The 18,088-nt window shown below is 23.5% G+C and overlaps 5 protein-coding genes across 5 annotated transcripts; 4 read left to right on the forward strand and 1 right to left on the reverse strand. All coding sequences in view use genetic code 6, as the record gives it.

Moving 5' to 3' along the window:
• Window positions 1-971: 971 nt before the first annotated feature.
• Window positions 972-3,804, forward strand: TTHERM_00833680 (hypothetical protein; the record flags this gene model as incomplete). Its single annotated transcript, XM_001013675.2, has 2 exons — window positions 972-2,154; window positions 2,384-3,804. The coding sequence occupies 2 exons, from the start codon at window positions 972-974 to the stop codon at window positions 3,802-3,804; spliced, it is 2,604 nt and encodes an 867-aa protein (XP_001013675.2).
• Window positions 3,805-3,972: 168 nt separating this feature from the next.
• Window positions 3,973-5,055, forward strand: TTHERM_000833688 (hypothetical protein; the record flags this gene model as incomplete). Its single annotated transcript, XM_012797032.1, has 1 exon — window positions 3,973-5,055. One exon carries the CDS (start codon window positions 3,973-3,975, stop codon window positions 5,053-5,055), a length of 1,083 nt encoding a protein of 360 aa, XP_012652486.1.
• Window positions 5,056-5,969: 914 nt separating this feature from the next.
• On the forward strand, window positions 5,970-7,123 carry TTHERM_000833689 (ADP-ribosylation factor family protein; the record flags this gene model as incomplete). Its single annotated transcript, XM_012797033.1, has 5 exons — window positions 5,970-6,153; window positions 6,260-6,392; window positions 6,602-6,874; window positions 6,933-7,014; window positions 7,067-7,123. 5 exons carry the CDS (start codon window positions 5,970-5,972, stop codon window positions 7,121-7,123), a joined length of 729 nt encoding a protein of 242 aa, XP_012652487.1.
• A 2,169-nt stretch (window positions 7,124-9,292) lies between these two features.
• TTHERM_00833690 (hypothetical protein) lies at window positions 9,293-15,134 on the reverse strand (the record flags this gene model as incomplete). Its single annotated transcript, XM_001013676.3, has 3 exons — window positions 9,293-11,444; window positions 11,648-14,515; window positions 14,683-15,134. 3 exons carry the CDS (start codon window positions 15,132-15,134, stop codon window positions 9,293-9,295), a joined length of 5,472 nt encoding a protein of 1,823 aa, XP_001013676.2.
• A 1,548-nt stretch (window positions 15,135-16,682) lies between these two features.
• On the forward strand, window positions 16,683-17,459 carry TTHERM_000833719 (hypothetical protein; the record flags this gene model as incomplete). The annotated part of the gene is made up of 2 exons (XM_012797034.1): window positions 16,683-16,701; window positions 16,801-17,459. 2 exons carry the CDS (start codon window positions 16,683-16,685, stop codon window positions 17,457-17,459), a joined length of 678 nt encoding a protein of 225 aa, XP_012652488.1.
• Window positions 17,460-18,088: the final 629 nt, after the last annotated feature.

Consider the following 18,088-nt stretch of genomic DNA (forward strand, 5'->3'; position numbering starts at 1 on the left):
GATGAAGTAATTAATGCAATTTCATACTAATTAATTATGAAGATGCTGCTCAAAAATACTTCAAATTTTTAATAAAGAGAGTCGTTCTTTTAACACATTTAAAATAGTTATTTTTATCAAAAAAATTATTTTTTTCTTTTTTCAGATAGTTATTAATTTAATTACATTAAGTCGAATTTATCAGTATAATGTAAAATTATACAAAAATAATGATAAATTAATTTTTTTATTTGCTTTAATATGATTTTTAAAATATGTAACAGTTATGTTTTATTTTTGATAAACATTTTTGGAATAAATAATTGTGTAAAAGAATATTAAAATAATTATTATGAAACTTAATCTAAGTATTTTTTACATGAATTTTAAATTAATTAGAAAGTTACACTTTTATTATTATAAATCTTACTATATGGAGAACAACAAAAGACTTCGGAAAATTCAGAAAACAAAAAAAGCATAAATTTGTAAATAAATCAATAAATATTAAATCATGTATATGTGTATATATTTCTTCTATTTTAAATAAGATAATTTTAAATTTAGGTGCGTTTGAATAATAATATATCCCTATTTATATACCTACATACCAAGAGGAATTTATTGTAAAGTTGAATTTCTTTTATTTGATTATATATTTATTAAATTTTGTGCAATAAAGAAGTTTTGATCAATTGAGCCTGAAATATACTTTTGAAAGTTAATAGGGAAGCAAGAAAGCAATCAAAAAAAAAAAATAATAAATAAATAAAATTACTACCAAATAGAATAATCAAAAGCCAGCAAATAAGCATATAAAATAGATACATTTAAATAGTTGATAATTAATCAAGTAACCAAAAGAAAGAAAAGCCAATTCAGACTTTACTTCTTCTTAAAATAATAAAGTTTCTTTAGATAATAAAAAAAATATTTTTAGGGTAGCATTTTAAGTTAACAGAAGAATTACTTATAACGTATTTAGCCATTTTATGAGTCTTAATTCATAAAAAAATTCATTGTCTTAAACCCCGAAAGGGACAACTATTTAATAGCGATAAATATTTAATTCATCAAAAATAGAAAAAAAATAAAGCTTTGGGACTTTGGTCAACGAGAGAAAAGGTTTTTCGAATGAGAAAGCCTAGACACCTCTTTGGTAGTCTCAATAAAAATATAATTTCGCTTCTAAAGAGGGTTTTTTATCTGAATTTTATCAAACCCATTCTGAATTAAAATAAGGTAGAGTTTAGGCTCTGCTTTAAAAAATGGCTACTCCTAGGGTTTCTTATCAGACTTACAAAGTATAATTAGAAAAAGCAAACACACTTGGGCATTTACAAAATTCATTAGATGAATTCTAAATAATTAATAGTTAGACTTCATATGAAAAGTATGTTTAAAAAAAATTATAATCCAAATAGGGAAAGCAAGAATATTTTAACATCTTCGGCAGCTAAAATCCAGCTGCAAAGCATAAGCAATCATTGCCACTTTAAAAAAATAAAAAAACCCATGCCCTATCTTTGTCCATGAGATGTTCAACAAGCTTTTCTCCTAATAAAATATATCTTTAGTAATTGTAGTAAAGGAGTATTATGGCATAAATGGGTTATAACGATTTTAATTAAATTGAATAAGTTGAATAGCAGTTAAGAGTTTCCTCTTTTGGAAATAATAATAATAATAACAATAACACACCAAAAGGAATGAGTCTTGCTCAATCTACAGAATAATAAGCATAAAATAAAAATAAATTTATCAATATAGGCTCTTTATAAAACAGCTCTAAGTTTTCAAAGGGAAGTAGTTAAATGTCTAATTTCAACGGCTACAAAAGCACATCACCTCATTTAATAGGCTTGAGTGGATAATTTAATTAAGCAGGTCAGAATCCAGATTTGTAAAATAAAACTACATATAATTCGCTCTATTAATCTAGATAAAGCTTGCAAGTTAAAAGGTCTCCAAGAAAAAAAATATCCTTAATTGAGCTAGCATAAAATTAATCCAGCTTTGAAGATTTCAACAAACTAGCTTATGATGATTAGAATGAAATTAAATTAAACGACTTTTAAGAAGGTGATATAACCTCCAAATAATAACAAGATAATTTTAAAAGAACAACAGCAAGGCACTCTACTTTAAATTATATCTCAAACGAAATTGACCAAGGTAATTTACTATAAAAAATTTTAAAATAAAGAGAGAAATTAATTTATTTTCTGTTTATGGAAATACTTTTAAATTAAAAAATGTTTATTTTTACCCTATTTAATATTTAAGATTTAAATTTGGAGAATAATGTTTTTAAATTTAGCAAGTTTTAAACGATTATCTAAAATTAAATAATATATTTATCTTATTTGAAGTAAATTAAATAAAAATTAATATAAAAATTTAGAAGCTTCGCCTCGTTTGGTTAACCATGGACAGATATACTAAGAAAGAGATATATATTAAATTCCTCATAGATTATCAAGAACATTGCAAAATATTCCTTATCCTTAGATTAAGATCAACACAGAAGAAAACATTAACAACACTTCCAGGAAAGATTAATCTAGCTTTTAGTAGAACGGAGAAGAATTAAGAATTAGCCAGGTAGTTTATGTTGATAAAAATAGAAATAGTCCATCAAATTCAGATATGTTTGATATCTAGACTTTAAGGCAATCTAATTCAACTCAATCAAATAATAATAATATCACTAATAAAATGTAACTTTATAGAAATGATAGCAATAAGTACGTGCTTTAAAGCGACTCACTTAATCCTGATGATGTAAAGAGACCAAAAACTTCTCAAGAAAATCAAGAATTTGTGAATCCATAAATTGCTAGTATATAAAATTAATTTTAATAATTACAAAATTCAGGTAGTAGTGATAGATGGAAGCTAAATAATTTCATAACAAAAAATTAACTAAAAGTTTAGAAATCTAATTACTTAGAAAAGCTATCTATGCCTAAGCTAACATTAAACTCTTCTAAGAATATTAAGACTCCTTAACATTCGTAGCAGCTTTTAAGTTCTCCAAGAAAAGTGTTAGGAAGTACTGCTTGCAATGCTGAAGAATTGCAATAAAGTGGAAATTTATAAATTAGCTAGTTCAATGCATCAAATGGATTTTAGTCAAGCAGTTCTCACCATAGCTAATAGAAATATATTTTAAACACTCCTAATTCTTTAGAGAAGTAATCATCGCAGATGTCTAATTCATAATTAGCTCAAGGTGGTTTAGAGAAATAACATTCTAATAGGAAGTTGGCTAATTTTAGCTTGAAACTGGGAGAACATCTCATAAATTCTTAGTTGAGTGCTAGCAACAATAGTTAGATTTCTCCTAAAAAATCAATCATAAAGACAGTTTCTACTAATAAAATAGGAGGTCTTTCAATTTCTAATCTTCCTATGGGTAGAGGTTCAATAAGCTAACAGTAATTAACTGTACCAGATAAAAAAAAGTATATTCAAAACAGCAATAGGGAAGAAGGAAACTCTAACATTATCGATGAGAGAAGAGGGTCTAAGAGATTATCTGAGATATTTAAAGTAACTCCTAAGAACAATAATAGCATGACATCGATTTTCTCAGCTTCTAGAACGAGCTTTAACAAATTACCTGATGAAGAGAATAAAGATGATTAAAATATTAAAAGCTTTTAAGATTAGGATTAAGCTGAATAAAATAAAAAGACACTTCATTCTATGCTGGAAGGTGATGACACAAAGCCAGGAGTCTTGGTTGAATTCATGAGAAATCACTTAAGAGATATGCTTAAGTTAGACATGGAATTGAGAATACTTGTTAGTCTCACCTGAAAGAATGACAAATCCCATTTTATCTATTACATAATCAAATTCTTTAGCCTTTGTGTTGGCAACATCGATTACGAATTCGTAAAAGACGAGCTTAGCACAATTGCAATTAACTACACCATTTTAGAGAAAGTCCTCTCTATTTTTATGGACAAACTTAAAGAAATTAAAATGTCTGAGTCATACATAGAACGATTCCATCAAGCGTTTTAGGAAAATATGCTTAAAGTAATTCCTAAAACAGTTATTGAAAAAGTTGGAAATATTTCCAATTTGAGAAACATTGTCATGAAATGTTTTGAAATTCTTTACCTCGAATACAGCTTAATAGGGCAGTTTACTGCTGCTCAAGTGGAGTACGTATTGAATGGAGTTATTAATTTTATTCATGATAAAGAAGATTAAATCAAGCTGTATTCACATGAAATCAGATATAAATACTAAATAGATCCAGCAAAATACTTTTTCTTAAAAAAAATTGGACTCTAAGCAATGACAGAAAACAAAGTTGAAATCCAAGTCGCCTTGAGAATAATTGAGCAATTTGTTAATTATCGCTGTTATTTATTTGATTCATATTTAGATCATGAAAATGCCTTCTTAATTGATAATTTAGTCCAAAAATTCCACGAAAATAGCGAAATCAGTGGTTTCTTCTTAGATCCCTCTGAAGAAAACTCAATTGATTTCATCAAAAAAACATTACAAACTCTGTATTCATCTACTTATTTGACAGAGTATTCTCGTTACATTAAAAAGTAACTCAAAGTTGCTCCTAATCGCCGCTTCTTTGATAACTTGAAGGAATTCTTGAAAAAGAACATTCCTTTAACTGAATATTTACCAGTTGCAGAATTTGATTACAAATTCTTTATAATTTAATGCAAGCTTGAAATACATAACCAAGCTGCTTTCTAAAGTATTTTGAAGAATTTAGATAATGAGCTGTAGCAAATCAAACAAGAAATGATTAATCAATTAAAAACAGCTCACTTACCTAGAGGAATAACAGACCAACAAATAATAAGTTGTATTCCCTTCCTTCACGATCTTTTCTCCTTCTGCTTTAATACAAACTACGAAATTTATAATGTGTAAGATATACAATCAGCAGGTGTATACTACCATTTAAACCCACAAGCCCTCCCAATAGTAGGTTACATCCTAAAAACTTTCTACGAAAAGAAGAACATCCCTCAAAACTAAAAAGACCCACTACTCGAATGCATATCAATAATATTTTCATCAGTTTGAACAAAATTGGTTGCTTTTTTAAAGACGTCTTATTTAACTTATGATTGAATTGTTTTCATAATTTCTTATCAGAAAAATCTCCTTTGATTAAGAAAATTTATTAATAATATTTTTTAGAATAAAAATACCTTGAAAATGCTATGAAATTAATAAGAAGATATTAATTTTCCATTGAAAATTGAATATTTTTGGTTTAATAAAAATGCAAGAAATTTTTTGATAAATTTCTCTACAAAAAAAAGAAAAAAGTTGCTAAAAAAATTTTAACAACTTTGCTCTAAAAGCTTAACCACTAAGCAAATAAAAAAGAAATAACCAAATTAAAAGTTTTTAATTTAACTTAAAGTGCTAAAATATATAAATTGTTTTTTGCTTTCTTTATGTGTTGGGTTATAGCATTTTTAGATAAATTAATTAATTCTTATTTAAATTAAACAAATTTATTACTTCAAAAGATTATTTTTTTATATTTATTAAAATATTTTAACTGAGATATTTTATTTTTAAAAATGTATTTATTCCAATAAGTAAATGAGTTTTTAAATTTATAAAAATCAAACCCGTTTATATTAAAAACTAAGCATCTAAAATAAGCAAATTTATTTCTTAAGTTTATTTTATTATTATTATTATTAAATTATTATTATGATTTAAACAAAATATTTTTTTTTATTATATTTTTAATTTTTATATTGAAATAGAATTAAATTATTTTTTTAGTTGTAAAGTAGATTTATGATACATGTTAAATGATCTAAATGAAAATTATATTTTAGTTAATTAATTCTAATCAAAAATTTCTTTTAATTTTAAAGCTATTTTATGGTTTTGATAATTAAATATAGTATTTTGCATCAAAAATTAGTATTAAGATACTCTATTAATTAAGAATTAGAGGATAATAATAATAAATTATGGCAACTAGCTTGAGCGATATTAATAATAAAAATCTATAATCATTTAGTAGCTTTTAGGAAAACAAGTCATCTTAAGAGTTAATTAAGCAGTCATTCACTTTAGGAGTGTTTGGATTCGAATAAAGTGGAAAGTCTACTCTCATTAATAGATTTAAGGGCTATAAATTATTGATAGAAGAAGGTATTATTATTTATTTTTTTATGGTTTGATTTAACTTAAAATTTAGATTGAAAAACTAATTTAAAATAGAAATCATTTTAATCACTTTATTTCTTTATTTTTTTAGATTCTGGAGTTTTAACTTTTAAAAGATTTTAGATTCAAACGAACTATGGAAATTTTGATATTAAAAGCATTGAATTTCCAGATAAATAATATGTCTTCGACGAAAAAAACTTAAATACTTATAAATAGCAAATGTAAAATAATAATAAAATTTCTATTATTTTTAAAACTTTTAAATAAATCAATAATTAAATTTTATGGTTTTTATGAACTAATTTCTATTATAAAACTATAAATTTATGAGCTTTTATTGATTAAATTATTTAGTAGAAATAAATAAAACAAACTATTATGAGAAATTAATGTCTTTTTTTGAGTATTTATGAATTTATATAATTTTTAGGATGAATATTTAAATTGCTATCATTTTATTTGATCATACTTCAATAAAGTCTTTGCATGAGAGTATGAAAATATTGGATGAAATAAAGTAGTAAAGAGAGGAATTACCAATAATAGTGGCTGGAAATAAAATAGACTCATTTTAGAGAACAATTTCTAAGTAGCATTTGAAAGAATAAAAAATAGATGAACTAAAAAATTATTTTGATATTTCTGCCATTTCTAATTACAACTTAGAAAAAATGTTTACCAAATTGTTAAGGATTTTAACTCAGTAAATGATAAATTATTTTAGATAATTGATGAAATTAATTTTTAATTTAAATAATTAGGAATGAAGAGATTGTCCTTGTTAGTGGAGCTAATTTTAAGTAACACGAATTGAATGTTGATCCTAAAATATATCAATAAATGGTAAAAATATAAACTTACACAAAAAATTTTTAATAAATTTTAAATAAATTAGGAGCTTGAAGAAAAATTTAAAAAATAACTTCTGGAGGCAGGTGGTGGAGTGATATGAAACTAGCATTTTTGAATTTATAAGTTAACTATAAAACAATTAATAATAAATGTTTTTCTTAATTCAATTAAATATTTAGCAAGATAAGAATAGTATATTTATATAACCAAACATTAATTCCTTTTTGAGTGAGCTGAATACTTTTTGTATAAATTTGCGCATAAAACCAATATTTTTATTGAAAAATTAAATCATATTTTTTTAAAATTCACCAAATCAAATTACATTTACACAAGATACAAAAAAAAAAAATAATAAAAAAGCTATTTAAATTTTACTCCTCACTCCTTGTCACTTGTCTTTTTTCCAGGTTTAAGAGTTGCAAAAAATGGAGAAATTTCCAAATAATCTATCCAATAAGGTAATCATATTATATCACTTCAAAATCACCAATATACTAAAAAATATATATTTTAGTATTTGAGATAGTTTACAGTTTCATTTTTTTTCCATTTATTTTTATTGAGAATTTATAATTTAAAATTTGTAAAATTAATAAATTAAATTTGAAGCAAACTCTTTAAATTAAATAAAATTACTAATAAAAAGATGAATATATATGATATATCATTCATATATCCATCTTAAAAAATATAAATTTAAAAATGTAGATGGATATTTTGCAATTTGGTTTATATAAGATTATCTTTATTCTTAGATACGCTACCACCAAATTTATCTTATTATTTAAGATTAATAAGCTTTATTGATTAAATTGATAGAAATTAACATGATCTGAATTTTAATGAATATATTTTTATATATACACAAATGCTTTCAAAATATTGTAATGCAAAATGTATATATTTAATGTATTAATCATTTTATAGGAGCTACATATTTCTTAAATAAAATAAGAAATAAGAGGAATTAATTGAGTCAGTCAATAATTGCCAATTTAATCTGTTCATTTATTTCAAAAATTTTATTATTCCTATTATTATATCAATGTTTATCTCATTTAAATATTTGTATTAAAGCAAGGTTTTTAATTTAAATATCCAAATTTAATTTAAGAATTAATATTTAACTTATGTCACTTATAATTTTAAAAATAAGTTAAAAAATCATTAAAAATTTTTTATGCTTTTTTTTGAATAGGATTTAATTGATGTTTAAAATAAGCCAACTTTACTTTTAATTTATCTTTTTTTATAAAATTATTTGTATCAAATTTCCATTAACATATTTACTATTTTTAATATATTATCTATGATTAAATATATTAAGCAGTACTATTTTTTTACAAAAATTATTTATTCTTTATTTAGTTTGATTTTCTAAAGCACAAAGTCAAAGCACTATATACTATTCTTAAAATAAAATAATCATTCATACAAGATAAATTATGTTTTGTTAATTATTATATTATTTTCAAATATTTTAATTTATTATTACTCTAACACATATAAAATTTTAAATAATAAATATAGATGAGTATATCTAAATTAATTTTTATTATTTCTAGATAAAATTAATTAATTTATTAACTATTTTCAGTTTTAAAAACTTTATATTAGATTGACTGAATTAAAGAAAAATAATTAGTATCAATTTATCCTAAAGTAATTGATAATATAAAAATTATAAGATAAAAAATAAAATATAGAAATCTTAAGGCAATAAATATTTTTATAATAAAACAGCATCATAAATACTAAATAAATTCATTTAAAAATCTAAATCATTTTTAATTATTTCAAATATGATTTTTTTTATTAATTTATATTTCTGATAGGTTTATTTAAGCGTTTTCTAAAAGAAGATATTTGGTATCTAAAATAATTGATAAAAATATTTGCTTTATAAGATGAAATATTTGTAATTTTTTAATTAATAAATATTTAATTTATATGAATTGATAAATATAATAAATGAGATAAAATGAATAACAAATTAAAGCCTAAAAATTTGCTCAATATTGGATAACATAAAGGATATTTATTCAATAAAAGAAGTTCTTAATAGAAAAAAGATAAATAAAAATGTAAGAAGTGAATTTTTTTTTTCAATTTACATTGAAAAATAGTGTTAATTAAAAAACATAAGAAAATCGCTCTTAAATAGATAAATAGATAGATATACTTACAGATGGTTAAATATTTGTTTATCTAAAAATTATTTTGCATAAGAAAATTAAATTTTGTTAAAAAATATGTTTTATATTATTCAAGAGTTAATTATTTGGATTTGGATGCTGGCTTCTAGTTGGGATTCTGGTGATTTTGGTTATTCTGAGAAATATTTTGAAATTTAAGTAATATTGATTTGAAGTTGCAAGAATAGCTTAGAAGCTCTAAAATTTTCAACTGCAAAGGTAAAGAAAAGTTCATTATTAAGTTCATAATAGAATTCATTTAAACAGTTGTTTCTATTGGCGACATTGAGAATGTTTTAAAATGGTTAATCAAAGAATTGAAATAAATTAAAAATATTTTAAGACCTGTTATTATCATTTTAATTTATGGTAAAGACATTATATAAGGAAACTTTTTTTTCCATTAAAACTTGCTTTTGGATTGGATTAAAAACCTGTATTTTAATGAATTGCTTTTTAAGATCGCAAGAACAGTCGTAGGACTCAAATGAAAAAACTAATAAATTCTTTACTTTTTTAGAAAGTTCAGCAATTTAATTTTAACTAATAAGCTTCTTATTTGGTTATTAAATTTAAATAGCTTCATCTTTCATGGCTAATCCTGGCGTGTCTGATTTTTGATGATTCTATTTTTATAATAATGATTCGCTTCTCAATAAAGGCAACATAAATGTTCCATATCCACCTTTAATTGAAGCTTTTCCTATGGAAACCTTCATAACAAAATAGAAAAGCATAGTTGTTTGTTCTTGATGTAATTAATGTTATGAAAACTGTTCTTTATCATCGCTTGTTTCCTTTAAGATAGAAGTATTTTGATCTAAGATATAGTCGTTATTATTTGGTTTCTATGGTATAAAAACAAACATACTTGTTTCCTCCATAAATTGCTAGCTGTAGCCATTAAAAATATAGATTTTGTTATTAAAATAAAAAGCTGATGCACCGAATCTACCTCTAAAAAACTTTTTTTAAAAGCTTTCTTGGTAAATTTTCATCTAGGATTCATCCTAAATTTTCTAACTATTGTAATTTATTTTGCTACTCAACATGCTTTCATGAGTTTGTTAATTGAGTGAGGACTTGCTTAAGTTATTAGCCTCATTTTATTCATTTTTTAAAATAGATTGTTATTGCTGATTCTTTTGTTCCTATTATAATTGTTTTTATTTTTAACTTTGTAATGCTTAACTTGATTTATCTAAGTTTGCTTCCTATTTATTCTGAAGTCTAATCAATGGCTTCTATTCTGCGTTCTAAGAGGGTTTTGAATTTATTTGCTATTTCAAAATTGCATTTTGTTATTATTATTATTATTGATTTGAATCAGTTAGCGAGTTGGTCTTTTGTTCTTAACTTTAATTTAAATTATTTTTGATTACTGTTGTCGATTAGGAAGATTAAATTATTTTCTGATTAGCTACTGAATTTAATTAAGATATTTTGTCTTTAGAAAGATCTTCTTACCCTTATTTATCAATGCTTTATTTCAAATTAACCAAAAGAGATTGAGATGATTAATTTTCTTTAATTTATGGTTTTTATTAGCTTTGTTACAACTTTAATTAAGAATCTGCAGAATTTTATAAACTCTAATCTGGTCTACTCATTCTTTATGATTACTGTAAAACACTTTATGGATTTTAAATATAATTTGATTATTACTAATTTGATTGTTGTTGTTATTATTATTGCTACTTTATTTCATTCATAACTTATTTGTATTATTCAAAATTGAATTGAGGATCTACAATTTCTATTGTTTGGTTGATGTTTTATTAAGAATGAAATTTATTTATCTTCATAATTAGCTTTATTTCCTACTTTAAAACTAAAGGCTCCAGTAGACGAATGTTTAATGCTCTACCAAAAAATTTAAATATAAATTCTTCTGTTTCAACAAGAGCAGATTCTATGATGCAGAGCGCTGACAAATCAATTTTTTTCTCTTCTAATCCTTCAATTTTTAAAATATTGCTTGGGTTGTTTTCGTCTTTTTTAGTTGTTCCCCTCACTTCTATTTAAATTTCTTCTATCTTTTTTTCTAGTTCACTCACTTTTTTTACCATTTCTGTTATTATTTTTTTGTAATTATTGATAGCTACCTATAATTTTTTCTCCTCAACTTTCGTAGAACCTGTTTTTGTAGAATTGTTTTGACTATCAGTATTTTCGTGATTTCCTTGCTAATCACTAAGAGCGCTATTATTCAAATCGCTAGGACTAAAATAAACAAAAAAAAAATTATGAAACAAACAAAAAAAGAAAAAATAAAATTAATTCAAACTTAGCAATTAATTAGGAATATTTAATTGATTAATTGGCAAAAATTAATAAATTGAAGTTTTTCATTTATCTGTAAAAATAAATTAATTATCTTATTATGATGATCAAACAAATTTTAGAACTAATCAAATAATATTTACGTTAACTTTACTGTCTATGAGGCAGTCAAACCATTTTTTTAAAGATCATCAATTTTAGCCTAACTGACATTAATTGTGTGTTTGGCATTGTGCAACTGCTCTTTAAGGTAATTTTGTTCATTTATTTTGGTGTCAAGATCAGATATTTTTTTAAACTAAATTGTTTGTACTTTATATTTCAATTTGAAAACGTTGAATTTTTATTGGGTATCATTGAAATTAGTTATTTGTTGCAGAACGTAATTGTTATAACAATCCCTGCTTCTTACATTAAAAAAATAAACAATCATTTTAGTTTCTTAAATCTTATCAGTTTGTTGAGGATTTTGTTGATAATTTACCAAATATTGTGAATGTTCGTCATAGTAAAATATTTTCAAATTAAAATCTTTAGAAGGGTTTGCTACTTCCAGTCTGCAGGATTTCTCCCACAAAATATGATAAATAGAATCTTTTAACTTGTAATCAGCTTATTTTTATTTTATTTGATTGATAATTTTGAGCTTTTTTTGATCATCATTGAGCTGAAGAAAGTTGGTATACCCAATGTTACACTTTTCAGCAAGCTACTAAATTGGTATCTTCCTCATTAACCTTTAGTATGTACTCATACTTTAATTTTCATTTAAACTTGGAATCTCTATCTACATTGTCTAATAAGCGGGAGATTTCTGGTTAAATGAAGAACTAGTCTCCATACAGCCATCATCATTTAATTAATTTTATGTAGGAAAAATTGTTTCTTTTGAATTAACATTTTATTAATTGCATTGTACTTCTTAATGTCCATTATTCTTTAAGGATACAGTATCTTAATTATAAAATATCTAATTAAAATTGCCATTAAAAACCTGTGTGGTTTAGCTTTAATTAAATTCGTCACTATTTGGGAGATAAATATTTAATGAATGGATTTGATTTATTTGCTGATTCATGTAATTTTAATATATTTACGTATCCATAAAATTTTAATTTAATTAGTAATTCATGATATTTTAATTTATTCGCTGACCTATGTAGTTTTAATTTATTGGCTGATCTAAATTTTAATTTATTTACATAAAATTTTAATTTACTTACAACTATTTGCAAATGTCTTATTAATTTTATTAGTATGATAAGGAGTTTTTATTTATGAGTTAATCAGTATTTTATTATATTGTGTGATTATTATTAAACTAAAAATTAAATTAACCATTCTAAGATTGCATTTATTAATTCTCTATGGGTATAAAAATCCCTTTTTATTGCATCGAATAGTCATTCTGATTAAATTTCCCAAAAGTAGCAAATTGTGGAAAATCAAATTTTTTATCTGAAAAATTTTCATATTCTTCTTCATTAGGATCAATTTTTTAATTACATATTTCAAATTAATTTATTTATATTTAATTTAGATTTTCGAATATATTGGAATCTTTTTTTTAATGTTTTTCCATTCTGCTTAATTTTTTTTTATGTTATTTCATTTAATTTGGCTATTCTTAATTGTTTGTATTTGCCTCTAATTATCGCTCAGTAAATTTTTGCCTATATATCGCTATCTTAATATAATCCTTTATTAAAGAAAGAGGACTTGATAAAAATTAATTTGATTATTCCTTTATGTGCTTGACGTATAAAAAACAAGGGTGAAAATTAAAATCTGTTTATTTGTATGAAATATATTTGGAATAATTTATTAATTATCCTAGAGCTATCAATGTTTTTCGAATAGAATCTTAAATTTAAAGACTGTATTCAAAATAAATTTTCATAGTTTACAGAGCATTTTGATTTTTTTATGTTTTTGTTAGCACCTTCTATTTTATGTTATTTTTTAGATCTAGTAAATGGCTTAACTAACTAATTTTTTAATTGTAACAATCATAGCTTGTCTTTAATTATCTAATAATATAGCTAATAAGCAACTTATCCCTTGATATTTCCTTTAACTTTTGTACTATATAAGCTAAAACATATGTCTTGAGTACCACTTTTTAATTGACATCTTCACTAAATGAAAAATCATACTCAAATACCATAATATCTATTTTAATACTTTTCAAAAAAGGAAAGATACATCTCTCCATCAAATGAATAAATTCAGCTGAAGAAACTTTGACATTCTCAAAGTCTTTGTTCTTCCTTAAATACACATTATACACTTTAAAATTTTGTATATTTTTCTCATTTTAATTCTTTAGAGTATTACTAAAAATTGGCTAACTCTTAAATGAGAGGTTACTTGCATACTAATTTTACTATTTAGCTTGGCTCAATTTCATACTTTATGATTTGCTAAATAAATTACTATTTTCAATATTTAAAAAATCATTTTCACTCACACTACTGCAGCTCCCGAAAGCATTCTACTCATTTTGTTTTTGTTGAATGTTCTTTTGTATTATCGAAGAGTTTTAAAACTGCTTTTCTTCTATATCTAAAATATGAATAATAGTTATCTTAAAATTGTACCTAAAAAACAATCTTTTGTAATATTTTTCAAAGCTCTTAGGCAGTGTTTAGCCGATAGTGATAAGTACGAAGTTAAGTTACACTTATTGTGTGTCTAACGCCTATTTGCAATTTAAGTAAATTGCTAATTAAGAAAGAGTAGGATAATCCATTTTTTTCTACTCATTTTACAATTCTTCTACAAAAAATATGGAGTTGTCATTGTCAAGATTTTACATCTTATCAAAGCAATTTGAAATATTCTTTATTTAGCTCTTCAGCGCTACTTTCTTCTAATAAAAGTATTTATCTCCATAAACCTCTCTCGCCCATTCTGCTTGAGGTTCAATAAATTCTCTCACATCATCTAAAATCTTCTCCTCTGCTTCAGAAATAGGGATATTGTGCTCTTTTAGACTCAAGTTAATTTGTCTATTTTAAAATAAAAGATAAATATTTTAGTCACCTTCACAATTAAATGTTTTTTAATATATTTAGATTCTAATTCTCCCTCCGTTCATCATTTTTTTGCTTATATTAATTCATTTTCCTTTCTCATAAAAAAAAACACTCACCAAAGCATAATATCTAAAATTTACTTTGCGTATTTATTTTGCCTCATAAAGACATCTTAGAATTTCAAAACAGTTCTCTACAAAAAGCGATAGCTCCTGCTGAGTTCGTCTAATGAAATATTTATTTAAGGTCTTTGCTTAAAAACCTATTAATCACGACTCTCTTTCTGATTCTTAGTAGGATTTGGTATTTCTTTAAGCCACTTATCATAAGGGCAATCATTAATCTCATTCTAATGCAATCTTTACAATGTATTTAATCTATTATCAATATGTTAAATGGCACAGCTTTAAGCTGGATTTAAAAGCTCTTTAGACGCTTATTCTACATGGAAGCTTATTTCTTTTGTGTTTTTATTTTATGCGCTCCTTTATTACAAATTTAAGAAGCTGTTTCTCATAGAATTTTGCAAATCTAAGTCTTAACATTCCTTATTATCTTGTTAAATGCTGATCTATTTTGATACTTTAGACATCTAATTAATTTCAAATTAAAAATATTTTATTATACTATACAAATTATAATGAAATCCTTTGAAATTTTTAACAAAAACTGTTTAAAAACTTCAACCTTAATTAAATTCCTAAGAATTAAAGCTATTTAATTTACTCTCAATCACTCTACTTTTGTTTTTTCTTTTATCTAATTAATAGACGTCAAATTTAAATATTTTTATTCTTGAGTATTTTTATTTATCCCAAATAAAATATTATTTTCGTTTTTATTCCCTCATTTTTTTTTTAAGTCCAATTTGTAATCTTTTTGTTTTCATTCTTTTCAATTTGAGTTTTTTTAATTAGCTTAATATTTTTTAAAAATAAAAAAGATATATTTAATTTGTTAGCTTTTATTTTGAAATCTAAGTATAATTAAAAATATTTTATTTTTTAATCAAAAATTGCAATTTTTAAAACTTGGTAAAATGATGAAATTATTTTAGAATTAAGCTTATTTTTTTGTTAGTTATCACTGGAACATTTTAGTTGATTTAGCTTATTTATTTCTGATTTCATAATTTTTGAAAATGCTACTTCCAATATCAAGCAATTTTATTTTTTTAAAATAAATCAGACATTTTAAAATTTTTTCTTAAAATTAAATAATTACCAATTCAAATTTTTATTTTAAATTTAAAAGTAAATTAATTTCAGAGTATTAATTCTAATACTCATCATAATATTAATCTATAATCAACACTAATTACATAAATAACAAATAAAAATAACTAATAAAGCCTTTTGAACTAAAACTTAGATAAAATTAAACAAAAAAATAATTCATAGAAAAATACAAACAGGAGCTTAAATTGTGACAAAGTAGGGGGGAAAATTCCTTTTGCCTCCATAACTTATGTATTTATGCCCCTACTAACTCTTTTCATTAGGATATTTATTTAGATACTCCCTGCTCCTTACATGACAGTGGTATATTAATTAATAAGATAAATTTAGAAGAAGAAAAAATTACTTGATAATTAATTATAAAATAGTTAATTATGTTGCAAAATAAATAAATAGGGGTTAGCATTTATTAAATAAGAAATAATATTAACTAAATTCATAAAAATATATTAATGATTATGCTTGTTAGTCCTAAAGAAAGCAGCTAATTTATGCTATGTTTTTATCAATTCAATATTAAAAGTAAAATGGCATCAAGATTTATAGTGATATAATGGTTCATTCATGTTCATGCTCATCAAATAAATCAAGCATAAGATGAATTCCCATACACCATAAGCCAATTTTATTTATTTATGCATTCATTCAATTAAGAATTAACTCTATAGGTTTATGTGGAAAATTTATAGTATTAAATTTTCTCTTTAAAATGAATGAAATCTTTAAAAATTAAAGAATGTGAATTTGATTTTAAAATGAATGAGATTTCTTTAATTATAATGATTTTTAGAAAAATTATATCACTCATTTATTATTTTAGACAAATAATATATGCAATAAATATTTTAAAATTAAAATTTAGAGGGATTTAAGTCAAAAAAATAAATTGAGTTCATAAAAGTATGTTAGACATACACATTTGTAGATATTTAAATAAAAATAATTCAAATAATAATGTAAATCAACATCAAACAGCAACTAAAAATATAATACATGAGTTTTTTCTTTTTTTTAAATTAGAGATAATAGAACTCGTTTCGTGCCTACTTGATTATGAGAATTCAAATATAGCCTTCAAGTAATAAAAATTTACTTCTTACTTTCTATTTGTAAGGACTAGCCAAATACCAACCGCTATTGTCAAAACTCCCGAAACAACTATGGCTACATCAAGTAAAACCTCACTATCAAATGCACACATATTTAAATCGATATTTATATCTATATTTTATTATAAGTAGCCTGGTAGTTAAGTTCATAGCGTTTCATCTTATGGCGCACTTTAAAATCTTTCATAGTCAAATAAAACTAAGTCTGTATTTTCATCAAGACTTTAAATAAAATATTAAATTCCAATAGTATGTTTGATCCAGAGTAAGAATGGAAAATGCAATAAGATTTTTTCAGGAATTAGATGCTATAAGTTTAATCATAGCTAACTTCCCATGCCTAATCTCTCTGATATCTGTCTTTATTTTGATTTTTCTGAGTAGCATTTACTAATAAAAGTGAAAGAAGATGTCTATCTTAAAACTAAGATCCTTCCCTTGATTTTCTATAGAGCATCTTAAATTAATATCATACTATTAGTAGAATCTAGTAACCCAGTTATTAGAATAATATATGATTTTTATATTCTAATTCGTAAAGAAAAGAAAAATACATATTTAACCCTTTGAGCAGGGGGTATTTATGCAAAAAAAAACCATGAAGGTGAACGAGTAAAGACATTTTTATAAACACTGTCTGAAAAACTTTTTTACGTTAAGATAGGGGCTACCCTCTTTCACCTCCTATATCCTCACGGTCATAACCCTCAATGCTTGGAGGAAGCTTTACTGATACAGATTTTTGTTTTTTAAACTTTATATAGAGTCAAAAATTGTAAAATGATTTTCTAAAAAATTCGGGATTAGCTAAAATGAGAAAATAAGATGAAATTGCTTAATTTAAAAATGGTTTATGTAATTTATTTTAAAATTATTTTGGAGAGAAAAAATTAGCAAGAATGATTAACTTGACTTTTTTAAAAAAATTAAGTCTTAAAAAATTATTGCTAGAGGACATTTTTCCTATTATATAATGGGTTAACAAAAATTATTGCAACTTATAATAAGGCGCAAATCACTTTAAAAACCTCTCCCAAAGAAAAAAATAGAAGGGAATTCCATTTTAAGTCACCCGTTAGAACTAGTTTTTAAGATATCAAGTCTGTTGATTAGAAATTCTACTTAGGAAATGAGTAAGTGGCTTGTATAATTAATTAATTGCTTAAAAAGAAAAGAAAAAATAAATCAATTATCTCTAA

This window comes from Tetrahymena thermophila (genome assembly GCF_000189635.1).
Source record: "Tetrahymena thermophila SB210 genomic scaffold scf_8254672, whole genome shotgun sequence".
In the NCBI taxonomy this organism is placed as follows: domain Eukaryota; phylum Ciliophora; class Oligohymenophorea; order Hymenostomatida; family Tetrahymenidae; genus Tetrahymena; species Tetrahymena thermophila.